Here is a 15,115-nt window from a genome sequence, read left to right on the forward strand (position 1 = left end):
TACATTAACCGGTTTCTTCTCTCTTTGGCACTAACAAACTGCCATCGTTGCTCATGAAACACTTCTCTCTCTGCTGCCGTCTGTTTACGGCAAATGCAACAACAAGCATTTGAATATATTTGGTGTGAACTTGTTACATGAAACATGCATCGCTCGTTCAATTGGGACACAGCAACTGTACATTTTTTTTTGTTTATTTGTGCTTCTTGTTTGTAATAAATTTTGCAAGTGGTCGATTTCTCGAAGCAGATGGCATTTTGAATACAAAAATAAAATAATAGTAGCAGCATAAACATTCTGTTCGTTGCAATTATTATTTTGCGAATGCAAGGCACATGCGATTCTGCACGAAGAGAGCGAATTTTAATTTGTCTGATTAATTAAAATAGTTGTAGGAACATTTATCTAGTTTTGAGTTTTATAATTGACAAAAAACTATGCAAATGACTTTATTTATCATCATCATCAGCAGCAGCAAAAACATACATTTGCTCATACTGCACGTACTCAGCCGGTGAAAATGCAATAGTTGTAGGTTAGTTTGTTTGTTTGTTGCGAAAAAAAAAGAATTTTAATTAAAATTTTTCTTTATTTTGCGATAAATGGGATGCTAATGCGATGATGTATTTCGTGTACGTTACTTGCACATTTTTTACTTTGCCTTTGAAAGGATTAATGGAGATACGAGGAAAGGGATTAATAAAGCTCTGTTATCGTCGTTTCTGCATTCCAAACTTCTTTATTTGCTCTTTTTTTAATTTACTTCGAGAATTACTGTGAAAAAAAAGTAAATGAAAAGTTAGAAAAAGTTTTTAAAATTGACATTAATGAAATTGAAAAATTTTACAAATTAAAAAAAAAAAATTAAAAATTTTTATTTGAATTAGCAAAAAAGCGATTCTTAATTTTTTTTACATTTTTTTTAATTTTTTAAAATTTTATTGGTAATTGGTAAAATTTTAAATTGGTTTAAATTTAAAAAAATTAAACAAAAGATTTTTATAATTTTATAAAATTTTATTTGAAAAAAAATTTTCCTTGGTTTAAATTTGAAAAAATTAAACAAAAGATTTTTATAAAATTTCTTTAAAAAATTTTATTTGAATTAGCAAAAAGCGATTCTCAAATTTTTAACGGAAATTTTTTAAATTGACATAAATTTGCAAATTCTTTTAAAAGTAGAATTTTATGCAAATTTTCAAGCTTATGAATAAATTTTGGAATTAAATTAATCTAAAAATAGTTCATTGACTATTAGAAAGACATTTGTAATACACCAACGACTGAAATTTCTCGACAAGTAAAAAGTTTGTCTGTGCCCATAAATTACAACCTACCTAAACAATCATTAGTCAATTTGATTAAAAACCGATGGTAACACACAGCACACACACATACTTTAGCATTAATATTGGTTATGCACTGCTTTTATTTTACTTCACGAGGAATTGCGGTGCGAGAGTTATGCTTTGAAAATTAAATTTTACTCGATTTTACGAAAATACCAAAACAAAATATATTTTGTATCGATGGATATTTATGGATATAAATCGGAAATTACAATATTTATTGTGTGTGTGTGTGTTTTGAAAACATGAAAAACATGGAGATTATTAATGTTATTCATGGTTCGTATCTCTTCTCGTTTTCCTTCGTCTATTTTTGCTCCTTTGATGGAAGGATATTTTCATTGTTGTAAATGCAAATTTATTCGGAAAAACATGGAAAGTGTGTCTGAGAATAAAAAAAGAGTTGCCTGCTTTTTATTATTACTATTATGATATTACAACAACAACAAACAAGCTTATAACAACAAAACAACAGAACGACACTTAAAAACAGGTTAAAACTTACACGTGTACAGCTCCGATATTAATAATAAAAAAAAATGTTGTAAAAAAAGGGCAATCAGGTGTGTATAATTTTTATTGGATGATGACAATGTCCTTTTTTGTGTCGAATTTGCTTTCTCTCGTTGCCATCCGTCGTTCATTTTAAACAAGTAGAGATAATCTTGTTTCTTATTTATCTCAGTTCAGGAAATTTCTTCCCCCTTTTTGTTTTATTCGGTCATTCATTTGGCTTGTTAAAATGCTAAATTGTTCCGTATCCCGTTGAAACTGAATATTTTTGTTGCATGAGAAGAATGTATGGCGTTTTTGCTGACCTACATAAAATATTCAAGCAACAAAATACCAAAGTGCAAACAATCAAGAGATAAAGAGAAAGAGGAGTAAACTGGATTGAGTAAAAGTTTTTTTTTTGCAAACAGAAAAGTGCATTCACTGAAAATTTTGTTTAAAGTTTGCTTTTAAGGAATTCTCGCCGATAGATGGCGCTTTAATATTTAAAAGCAATTCATAGATGTCATTTTTATTTTTTTTTTTTAAATAAGTTAATTTTATGAAATTTACTTTTAAGAATTTTTAAGTAAAAAATTAATAAAAAAATCAATAGATGGCGCTTTAACTAAAAAACTTAAAGAAAGATGGCGCTGTGTATCAAATTTTAATTTAACAAAATTTGAAGTAAACTTTAAATGCAAATTTTTCTTCATTCTTTTACATTTTGTTGACTTTAGAAGTTTTCATATCAGATCTCATTTAATAACAGAAACAAACAAAAACTCAGGTCAAACATTTTTCATTTTGTTTGTTCTCATCCAAACAAGAGAGCTTTGTATAACGAAAATTTAATACAAATTTAAATTTAATTTTTCAGAAAAACACAAAAAAAGGAAAAATACCAATCAATCGATTCCATTTTGTTTCTGTACATTTTTCCGTTCTGTTGTTGAATAAATTATAAAATTAAGCTAATTTTTTGCCTATTTTTCGCATTGCTTCCGCTTGATTAACTTTTTCTCTCGCTCTCGTCTATTGTCGTGCCTCATTAAATGTGTCATGCTGCGACATGACAACGGCATCATCGATCCTTGACCTTAATTTAACTGTCCTGCAACTTTTTTTTTGTCTCGGTCAAGCTAAGCAACAAATACGACAAAACACAAAAAAAATGTCAATTATGAAAATGTACAATATATTGTCATTAGCTCTCTATTGAATTCTCTCGTTCGTTGTTTTTCCTCGTTTCCTTTTTCATATTTATTAAATGCAAAATTACCTCCTGTCAAGCTCCAGCCGATAATGTAGCGTTAATATCGTGCGCTGTGTGTGTCGGAATTGTACAGAAGGGAAAATATCCAATACTGTAGCATGACAGGAAGTTGATGAAAATGTGTTTGCAGGAAAAATGTCGACCTACAGAGCAAAAAAATAATAATAATTTTGCCCATGATATTATTATTATTTACTATAATTACTTTTGTGTCTATGGAATTTTATATTTTTTAATTTTTTTCATTATATTTTTTAAATCTTTTTATTGACTTTGCCCTACAAAATTTGTTCCTGAGAGGTAATCTCAAAAACTATACGTCTCAGAGCATATGTTTCATGGAGAAAAATGTTAGTTATGACGTGTTAGATGTTTTTCGCGAAAAAAATTTGAAGAAAATTTTTTTCTGAATAAACTTCAAAAAAAATTTTTTTTTCTATTTTTTTAAATACCTTATTTTTTTTAATTAATTTTTTTTTTTTTTGTATGTTTTCTCAATTTTTCCTCTATTTGAAGGTCAAAAACTTTTCATCATTCCATATGATATTCGCCTACTTCCCCCTTCAAATAGATGGATTATTGTGACGACAAAAAAAATGTACGTCAACGTTTCTTTATGTTCGAGAAAAAAAGACGACAAGAAATAAACAAGCAATTAACTCAACAAAAATTGATTCCATAATAAATCATAATCCAGTTACGATGTTCCATAACTTGCTACAATTTCTCTCTCTCTTTTTTTTCTGTTCCATTATTTTTATGCCTTTCATATCGTCGCACAATAAAAATGAACGATAGACCGGAAATTTGATACGATAAAATGTTGTTACAACAGAACTCAATTTTTCAGCATCGGTCACTTGAAAACGATCGAAGAAGAAGAACTTTCAGTCAATAAATATTTATCCTTCGCTATTGAAAATTTGATCCCGTCTCATTAATATTCATTCATTTTATTCGACGAACTGTCAATTTATCGGTATGTTTATCCTAAAACAGGTAGAAAAAAAAAGTTTGAATATTTATTAAAATAAAGTGTTTCAACCCGAAAATTACCTTTTTTCCTCCAACCCTTGTCGCATCATCTTCTGTTCTTCGCGAAACACTTTAATAATCATAATAATGTTCGTTTCAAGGAAAAACGATACAAAGTTGCTTTAATGTCTGTGACCCATAAAAAAATGTGGGCCCATGAAAAAATTTTCCGTCGTCCTTTGTTTTTTGGTTCACGTGTTTCTTTTTTTTATTTTGTCGACCACTGCTATAGCTTTTTTTCGTAATATAATGCTGTTTTAAGTGCCAAAGCCGCTCCTTTTTAATTTTATTATTACTTAGCTGTGTTCTCTTTTTTTGTGTTTGTTACATTTCGAAGGATTATGAAAAGTGCTTTTTTCGTGTTGAATTGTCTATCCTTTGAAGAATCTAAAATATATTAAAAAAATAATTTTTTATTATGACAAATTTATAATTTATAAAAAAAAATAAAAAAAATCCAAAATTATTTTTAAATTAAAAATTTAAAAAAAAAATCAATTTTCATGCAAAAAAAAATTTCATGAAAATAAATAAATTTTAAAAATTTATTGAAATTTTTTAATGAAAAAATATTTTAAAAAATCAAAAATAAATCATAAAAAAAATTATGTAAAAGATAAAAATTTTATAAAAATTCATAGATTTTAAAAATTAATTGAAAACTTGTAAAATTAAAAATTTTAAAAAATTAAAAAAAAAATAAATTTTTATGTAATTTCACAAAATTTAAAAAAAAAATAAAGAATAATTTGTAAAAAAAATTTTTTCAATTAAACTTTTGTCGCAAATTTCTATTTTTTTTAAAAAATGATTTTTATTGTTTTTAATGAAAAATAAAAAAAATCATGAACAATATTTTAAAAATTTATAAAATTTTGTAAAAAATTTTTATTTAAAAAAAAAAATTAAATTTAAAAAAAAAATTAAAAAAATCATAAATTTTTGAAATAAACTCAAGTTATTTATGTTTCGACAACTTTTACATCTCTTACGTTTATTTTTGTTTTGCGGTCTAATGTCCTAGCAGCAAACGTCGCTCGCCCCAACAAACACACAAACAGAAAACCATCATAATGTCGTCATCATACAAGCAATTTTTATAAAAGTATGCCATTACCAACGTGATGTACCGCAGGCACGCCAAGCCTTACAAACATAAAATTCTCTCTCTCTCCCCTTTTTTTTGCTCACGCCATCATTGATAGCACACCGGCGATGGAGTTTACTTGATGTGTTACTAAATTAGTATAATAAGGTAGAAGGTGTCTGTCATAACTAAACTAACAAGGTGAAATATTTATCTTTCGCCTCTATAAAACCGTCTATCGAGCAAAAAAATGCTATCTTCATTGTTTGCGCGTTTATTTCCCCCCTTTTTGATGCGCAAGATGGAGATTGGATGTCATCAAGATGCGAAAATCTAAAATGACAAAAAATTAGATTAAGCATAATCTACTTAAAAGAATTACGTTAAATGAAAAAAATCAACTTTTTTACATTTTTTGTGCCAAAAATGGGGCATCGCATGGCACGTCTATTAAATTTGTCGACATTTCCGGGATGTTTAATGCCACTTTTTTGTATAAATTTCCTTTTTTTTTCTTTTGTTGTGGGCGCAAAACGTTGCTGCGATGCAGTAAATTACGAAGCAAGTCGCGCCAGTTGTGTAATAATAATCATCATTTTCGTTAATAGGGTACAATAGATTATCATCATTATTATCCTTAACTATCATCGAGCAGACGAGTTGTTATTACCGTTGTCATCTGTTGAAGAAAAAAATGTGTTAGATGGAGAAAAATGTCGTTCTTGATGCTCATTTGTCGCAATATATGCCTTCGAGCAGCATAGAATATTATTAAAAACGAATTACGGAAGAGGAGAAATTTTTTCGCTTTTAGTCGTTTTTCACCTTTATTGATTGAAAAATTATAACTTTATTCATATTAGGCTGATGCAACAAACTAAACAATTTCTTTAAAAAAATCTTGAATTAGCAAAAGGCAATTTTCAAATTTTCAACTGTCATTTTTTGAATTGACATTTATGATTTTTTTGACTTGATTTTTAGTTAATTTTATTATTTTTTCTTATTTTTTTTTTTTTTGAATTTTTTATAGTTTTAAAAATGTTGAATGTTTTCATTTTTGGCTTGAATTAAATTTTTTATAGTTTAAAATTTTTTTTTTAATTTTTAAATATTTTTAGATTTAATTTTTTTTATATATTTTATAAAAATATTTTTGAAATAATTTTTTTTCGAAAATTTTAGTTCATAACAAAAAAGATGAAAAAAGAAACAATTCATAAAATTTCATCTGCCTAAAACGAAATAGATTGAAAGAATAATTTCCTCAATTTATCCTGAAAGTAAATAATGCAAGGATGAAAAAATTTGTCTTCAAGTAATTTTTTTTTGTTGTATCGGACAAATCAAAAGAAAGCAAAGTAAAGAAATGTAAATGCGAACCCTCCAGTTGTTATGTTTGTTATCAGTTCATCATTCCGTTTGTTATTTTTTGTTCGCTCTTCCTGCCTTCAAGTCAAGTCAAGTCTTCTTCTTCAATAGAGGAAAAATTCAACAATTCGCTTTTTTTATGTCTTCCAATAAATTACGCAAAGAATCGTAAATATGGCAGTTTAATGGTTCAAACTCATATTTTATTTATGTACGAAGAATAGCGACACTTTGAATTGTCATTTATTAGAATCTCGGATGAATTCATGCAAAAAATAATCTCTCTTTGATCGTCTTCCTGTATATTTATTTACCTCGGTAAATTTCGCAGAATGGGAAGTAAATAAATGAAATAATAAATAAAAAAAATCTCAAATTAGGTTTTGTGTGCCGTAAATAATGATAAAGTGATGATAAAACGATGGCACCCGCGTTCACATAACGAAACGCGCGTGGATTATAATGAGATTATTTTTCTATTAAGGCTTTTAATTTGTCAGTTTTTCAATTTTCTTCTTTTTTTTCTCGTCATTCGTCCCCCAGATGTGTAAAAAAAAGTTAATTAACGCATTTTCTTTTTCATTTTTTTTTCCTCACAGCAATTATTCCGATCACAGAATCCAACAATCGCTGCTCCGAATCAAGCTGCTCCAAATGGCGCTCCTCCCATGCCTCAAGCCTTACCGTTGGCTGCACAACAACAGTTTTTGGCACAAGCACAAGCGGGCGCTGCCTACGCTGCGACTCAACAACCTTACGTGATAAATCCGGGACAAGAGGGACCTTATGTGAACATTGTCCCTGGATATTATGGCATGGCGCCATGGGGAATGTATCCGGCGAATTTGATTCCGCAACAAGGCGCTCAACCGAGAAGACCTTTGACGCCGAATCAACAAACTGCTGCCGCTGCCGCGACAATGACACGTAAGTTTAAAGCATGAACAAACGTTAAATTATATTGATTTGGGATTTTTTTTTTCGTTTAGCTGCTGTTCAAGGAGCAGATCAACAGCCTTATCAGATGATGGCGTTTTACGATCAAAACGGATCTTTGGTAATGGGACCAAGAACGGGAACGCCAATGCGTTTAGTTAGTCCTGCGCCGCAAGTTTTAGTTCCTCCGGGAGCTGCGAGAGCGCCTCAAGCTCCTCCTGCGATATATCCTCCTCAGCAAGTGCAACAAAATCCGATGAATCAATCACAGAACGGATATAATGTTTCAGGTAAACAATTTTAATGAGATTTTCAGGCCTTTAGCATTTTTTGACTCCTGTTTATTAAAAAGTTATTTTCAATCAACGTATTTTACTTTTGCCTTTCAATTTTATTTTCAAAAATTATTTTATTAAAAATTTTTTTTTTTTTGAAAATTAATTTTTTTACATTTTTTTCTCTCATCAAGCAATGCAATGAGTAAAAGTAGAAATAGAAAAAAAATTTTCAAAAAGTTTAAAAAAAAAAAAATTTTTTTAAAGTAATTCAAGTAGTTTGAATAATAAAATTTTTTTATAAAAAAAAATAAAATAAAATTATTTTTCATGTAATATTAAAAATTTATCTCAATTTCAAAAAAAATTCAATTTTTTGAAAGTTGTTAAAACGAACAAATTAGCTTTAATTTTATTTTTTTTAATATTTCAAAGAAGTTAATTTTAATCTTTTAGTTGAAAAAAGATAAAATTTCAAAATTATTTTATCTTATTTTTTTTTTTTTTTTTTTGTAAAATAATTTTTAATTTTTTAAAATGAATTTTTTTTTTTCGATTTCTCCATCTAAAAAAAATTAAATTTGAATTTTCAGTAAAAAACAAAATAATATTTAAAACATAAAATTTTTGAAAAAAATACTTACATCGTTTTATCATTTCAGGCGGCGGATTATTCGCTCCTCAAACAGTCGGCGGAAGTTTGGGCACATTAGGAAGCCCCGCGCAATCAGGACTTGCCTTAAACACATCATCCATCACAGGTCGTCGTGACTCCTTTGATCGCAATACATCTGCCTTCAGTCCTTCGCTCGATTACACATCGGGACGCGTCAATAATCCCGCATTAAAATGGCCCGTCAACAATTACGGAGGATTAACAACCGCAGCTGCCTCAGCAAGTCCCTTGGGAACTCCCTTAACGCCTCCGCCGCCATCTTCGGGTCTCGGATCTCTCGTAACGTCACGTGCTCCGGGCGCCGAAACGAAATATCGCAACATCAATCAACTCACGGCAGGCGGCATGGCGTCAAATGGCATGTTTGGAAATCCCGCAATTGCTGTTGCGAATCCCGCACAATCTCTCTTCCCGAAAATGGCTGCAAATCCCGCAGCTCGAGCATCAGCTGTCGCTCCCGTTTCAGCAAATGCTGTTCAAGCGAATGCCGCTTCGGCAGCAGGAGGCGATAAAGCTCCGGGACGTTCTCGTTTGCTCGAAGATTTCCGCAATCAGCGATATCCGAATTTGCAGTTGCGCGATTTGACGAATCACATTGTCGAATTTAGCCAAGATCAACATGGCTCGAGATTTATTCAGCAAAAACTCGAACGCGCAACGGCTGCGGAAAAGCAACTTGTCTTCAATGAAATTCTCGGAGCTGCTTACAGCTTAATGACTGACGTTTTTGGCAACTATGTGATACAGAAATTCTTCGAGTTTGGTACGCCCGAACAAAAGGCAACGCTTGCCTCTCAAATTAAGGGACACGTTTTGCCTCTTGCCTTACAAATGTACGGATGTCGTGTGATCCAAAAGGCGCTCGAGAGCATTTCCGCCGAACAACAACAAGAAATTGTCCGGGAACTCGATGGGCATATCCTGAAATGCGTCAAAGATCAAAATGGCAATCACGTTGTGCAAAAATGCATCGAATGCGTTGAGCCGGTTGCTTTGCAATTTGTCATAAATGCCTTCAGTGGGCAAATTTATTCGTTGAGTACACATCCGTATGGTTGTCGGGTCATTCAACGCATCCTTGAACATTGCACGGCGGAACAAACGGCGCCAATTCTCGCAGAGCTCCATTCACACACCGAACAACTCATTCAGGATCAATATGGAAATTACGTCATTCAGCATGTGTTAGGTAAGAGTCTTAAATTTTTCGTTTCAGAAATCAAATCAAGGGGTTTTTTTTTTTAACATTTAGAAATCAAAATAATTTTTTTTTAAAGTTTTTTTTACAAAATTTTTTTAAAAAATTATATATTTTTTTTTTAATTTAATTAATTAATTTTTAAATTTAATTTATTTAATTAAATTTTAAATAATTTATAATTGAATTCAATTAAATTTAGAAAAAAATAATTTGGTCTTAAAAAATTTTTTTTTTTTTTTTAATTTTTTTTCTAAATTTATTCATTTAATTTAAATAAAAATTTTAATAAAAATAATTAAAAAATTAAATAATATTAAATTAATTAAATTAAAAAAATTATTATTTTCAAAAAATTATTAAAAAATTATTTTGTAAAAAAATTTAAAAAAATATGACCAATTGATTTCTGACAACTTTTTGTCTACCACATGCATCTCTATAGGAAAATTTATTTATGAAAATTTTATTCCATTTCGCAGAACATGGCAAACCGGAAGATAAGTCTACATTAATTAATCATGTACGTGGCAAAGTTTTAGTATTGTCTCAGCATAAATTTGCATCAAATGTGGTCGAAAAATGTGTAACACACGCCACACGTTCGGAACGTCAATTCCTCATTGAAGAAGTCTGCACGTTTAATGAAGCGTAAGTACAACGAAAAATCTTTTTTTTTTTCGAATTTTAGCCCTGAGAGAATTTTTCCATCATTATTTCTGCTTTTTTTGAATTCAAACGATAGAAAGAGAAATAAAAACAACGCCGGACATGCAATCGAGTAATTGTTTTTAATGCAATTAAAATTGTGTGTCCTCGATGTTTTTCCTCTCTTTTAATGTTCTCTCGTATGAGGGAATGTGAGTTTTTCTATCTAATGAATATTCTGTTCTAATATTTACTTTCCGATATTTGAACAGTAAATTGTGTTTAGAATAGGAAAGACGACACGAAATACATGTGAAAGTGATCGAGCGCAAATTCATGCAAAAAAAAGGAGTGAAAATTTGTTTGTTTTTGCCGATAGGAGTGTGATGACTAATTTTTTCATTGTTGATTGCTGTTTTTCGAGTGTAATTGCTTTTCAGTGATTAGATTTTTATCTGTTTCAATCAAGTTTTTCATCAACTTCTATTTTTTTTTTAACTTTTAGGATGCTCGTAATTAAATTGAAAATTTTTTATCATTTAATTTTTCAAAAATTTCAAAAATATAAATTATTTCGAAAAATTTATTGATGAAAAATAAAAGATTCTTTTAAAAAATATTCAATTAATTATATCAATATAAATAAAATTAAATAAATAATTTTTTAAAAATTATTTTATTTAAATAACTATTAATAAAATAAAAAAAATAAAAAAAAATTTAAATAATTTTAATTTTTTTTTTTATTTCAAATTTTAATTAAAATTAAAATTGAAAAAATTTTTAAAAAAATGTAATATTTTCAACAAATTGATTGAAAATGACTTATTGATCGTCAATAATTAATTAAAGCAATCTAAAATAAAATTTCAAAGAAAAATCTTAATTCATGGAAGGATGAAACAAAAAAAACGAGACGATACCTTCAAACCAAAAAAAGGAAACCAAAAAATTCCATTTTGACGGAAATTAAATAACTCGTTTCCATCATTCTGTTCATCAAACCCTCGAGTTTCTTCTAATTACCGCACACTTTAGCACTAAAACCACTCCGAAAACACCCTTTTTGCTACCGACATGCCAAAAAGTTATTATCTCCTCGTCTAACGTACAGCCAAACACGCAACGTGAAACCAGATAAAGGTATCCTTTTCTCGCTGTGTGTTAACCTCGCCTCACAATTCGAATCGGTATCGAAAAGTTGGCACAACAAAGTTCATCGTGTCGTGTAATGATGAGAACAAAAGTAAGACAATAAATAAATAACACTCAAAGTACACCTTTTTAGTCACGTCTCATCAATTTAATATGTTTGCTAAACATTTCTCTCCGCAACGCACGACGACGACGATTCGACGCCCGACATGCTGTTGATTAACTCGAACTCGTCGAAAAGTTCAACCTATCATCGGCGTCGCATCGCAAATGTCTATCTTTCATCGGATTTTCATTCAAAAAATTAAAAAAAAAAAATTTTTTTTTTTTCATTTTTGTGCGTGTGCGGGAGAGAGAGATTTATGCTTCTCGCTGTCGTATAAAAAATTTAGCATCATTAAATTTTATGGTTCATTATCGCAATCACTTGATTTTTGAAGTGTGTGCGCACAGCCAGAAAAAAGCCAGCAGGAAGAGCAATTGAGCGAAATGAAAAGTAAAATGAGGTGTATTAATAACAAGAATTTTAATGATTTATTTCTCGACGAAGCAAAAAGGTTTTTGAATTTTGAGTATGCTGAAGATAACTGTCAAGCATTTGAAAACAGTTGAACGGAAGGTAGGATGTGCCCTCAAAGTGTTGTTGTAATTAATAATAAACGAGGAGATTTATTTTTCATCAAGGATGATTTACGGTTTGAAGGAAGTGAAATATTAAAAATTGTTGAGAAATACCTAATTTTTCAAAAAAAAAAAAAAAAAAATTTCATTTTAGATTGCTTTAATTAATTATGGACGATCAATAAGTCATTTTCAATCAATTTGTTGAAATTAATTATTTTTTCTTTGTCTCTTTGTTTAATATTATTAAATATTTAACAATTGAAAAATTTTTAGTTTTTTAATATTGTAAATATTTCATCAATAAAACATTTAGAAAAAAATTGTTATTTTTGAAATTTAAAAATTTTTTTAAAAAAAATTTAATGATTTTTAGAGAAATAAAATAAAAGAAATTAAAATCATAAATTTTGTAAAGAAATTTTGTAAAGACCGAAAAATACAAAATCTCGCCCTTTCTCTCATTAAAAATCTCAATAAAGTTAATCAATAACATAATTAACGACAATAACATTTGAGTAGGAGTTCCCTTCTCGAACAAAAAGTGTCAAAATTTACCGAGATTAAGGTTTTACCGCACTTTTAATCGATTTCTGTACAGGAAACGTTCAGATTACGAACAAAAAGAGTGAAAGCGTGATAATTTTCTCGAATTTTTATCATTTAAAAAAAATATTATAAAACCCTTTTTTAAAAGTACTTCAAATATTTACAATTTCGCTCTCGCAGCACATGTTGTCACAAAAACAAACACAAAAAAGTGCATTTAATGTAAATTCATAATTTATTATGAAAAGGTGTCAACTTCAGTCATGTCGTAATTAACCGATTTTCTCTTTGAATGTTTTTTTTCGTCGAAATTCGATTCGGCTTTTGATCTGATCTGATCAAGTGAATGCATATAATTGCCGCTTTTTAACAAAAAAGTGTCACAAATGAGATTAAAACGGAATTTCTAATGTTGTTTCGTGTGTCAAATATTTTGAAAGTACTTTTCGTGCTTGAGTGATTGTTTTAAGCTTCTTTCTAACATTTTTTTCTTTCTATTTTTTTAGCGGCTTGCAAGTTATGATGAAAGATCAGTTCGCCAACTATGTGATCCAGAAGATGATTGATGTCTCGGAACCGACGCAACGCAAACAATTGCTCCACAAGATCCGACCTCACTTGAATACGCTCCGCAAATACACGTATGGCAAGCACATCATCGCCAAACTCGACAAATTCTCGATGAAAGCTTCGAATCCCCTTGGATCGACAGTGACAAGCGCCGCCGCTGCTACCGCGATTGCCGCTTCAGCAGCTCAAGCGGCAGCAAATGCCGTTGCTGCATCGTCTCCCGTGACGTCAGTTGCTGCGACAGGAAATCCAACGACAACTACAACAGCTTCAGCGACAGAAACGTCAACAGTTGTCACGAGTAGCACAACGTCATCGTCGTCGGCGTCTTCGTCGTCGTCATCCGTTACAACATCCGTGAATAACACGAGTCTCGGACCAATTGGACCTCCAGCAACAACAAATGGCGTGATGTAAGTCGCTCGCCGTTGAAAAAAAAACAGAGAACGACTTTTTTGACAAGTAACTAATTACTATATTAGATGTAAAATTTGATTAATTATTGTAAAATTGTATAAAATTTCCTCCAAACGCCTCTGCCCAAGCAAACAGCATGCATCGATCATCATTGAAAAGACTCGCGACGAGAATGAGATTATAAAATTTTATATTTATTATTTTTTTTAAACGGCTAAAATAAGCAAGACTTAAAAAATGACGATTAAAGATTACAAAAGCTTTTTCCCATCACGATTCGATCAAAAATCAAAAAAAAAACACATGAACAGCAGGACCTACAACAATTTTTACACAATTTTATTCGTTTTAAATTTTTTTGATGTATAATTTTTATATTTAATTAAGAAAAAAAAATATTTTTACCCCTTTAAAACATTTTTTTGTGACGAAAAATAATTGATGCATTTTTATCCGTAAATCAATCAATATTTGAAAAAAAAAAGTTAAACGAATCACGCCCGCCCGAGACTAATTGAATTTTCGTAGAATTTCAGTTAAGGCCGTTTCAATTTTTTTTTTATTTTTTCATCCCAAAGGATTTTTTTTTTCAAGTTAAAATTCAAACAAAAAAATTTTATAAAAACTACTGTCAAAAAATTTTGAATTTTTTTTTTTAATTTTGAAAAATATTTTTTTTTTTTGAAAAAATTTTGAAAAATATTTTTTTTGAAAAAATTCAAAAAAATATTTTGTTTTAAATTTTGAAATTTTTTTTTTGGGAAAAATTTTTTTTGAAATGGGACAAAAACATAGAAAAAAATATGAAACGGCCTTATTTTATTTAAAATTCGAACATGTACAACAATAAGGCATCCGATATTTATCTTCCTCGAGACGAAAAAAAAAACCGAGACGTGAATTGATTACCAATGAATTTTTGTGAAATTGGAAGCGGAATGCAAACAAATAGCATTGATAGACACCCACTCGAGAATTCGTTCTCTCTCTCTCTTTGCAAAGTAAAGGGCAAATATCATGAAAATCGATACGAAAACATTTATTTGCAAAATGGGATGATTGATCTGATTATTTGCATTTATTCAAAAAAAAAAAATGATAAATTGGTAAAATATTTAAAAGTCGACAAGTGTCGCATTTCATATCAATTAAACAGCTTTTTTTAATTGTTCGAGTACGAAAATTGTTAAATTCATTCAATTAACCGCGACAAGAAACGATTCAAGTGCATTTCCAGTGAAAGCCACAAATTATCGGTGAAAAGCGTTATGTTCCATTTTTCGCTTAATTATTATCACAGAAATAAAAATTTTATTTGCACGAACCATAATTATCATTTTTTTAACAATTCGTGCTATTATTTTTATTTTTTTTTAGAAAAAAGGAGACGTCTGGTTATTTAACCTTCATACGTCACATAAAATTCCAACAATTCCCTCCTTGGTTTAAAAATTCATTTT

The 15,115-nt window shown here is 29.5% G+C and overlaps 1 protein-coding gene across 1 annotated transcript in view; it reads left to right on the forward strand.

Moving 5' to 3' along the window:
• The window catches only part of LOC134828201 (maternal protein pumilio), an 87,901-nt gene extending 73,707 nt beyond the window's left edge, over positions 1-14,194 (forward strand). Inside the window, exons 9-13 of the mRNA XM_063841216.1 lie at positions 7,210-7,537; positions 7,600-7,836; positions 8,484-9,686; positions 10,178-10,346; positions 13,175-14,194. Coding sequence (XP_063697286.1) covers positions 7,210-7,537; positions 7,600-7,836; positions 8,484-9,686; positions 10,178-10,346; positions 13,175-13,655 — 2,418 coding nt within the window. The 3' untranslated portion in view covers positions 13,656-14,194. The remainder of the gene's footprint in view (positions 1-7,209; positions 7,538-7,599; positions 7,837-8,483; positions 9,687-10,177; positions 10,347-13,174) is intronic.
• The last annotated feature ends 921 nt before the right edge of the window (positions 14,195-15,115 follow it).

Source organism: Culicoides brevitarsis, chromosome 1 (assembly GCF_036172545.1).
Source record: "Culicoides brevitarsis isolate CSIRO-B50_1 chromosome 1, AGI_CSIRO_Cbre_v1, whole genome shotgun sequence".
NCBI classification, from domain to species: domain Eukaryota; kingdom Metazoa; phylum Arthropoda; class Insecta; order Diptera; family Ceratopogonidae; genus Culicoides; species Culicoides brevitarsis.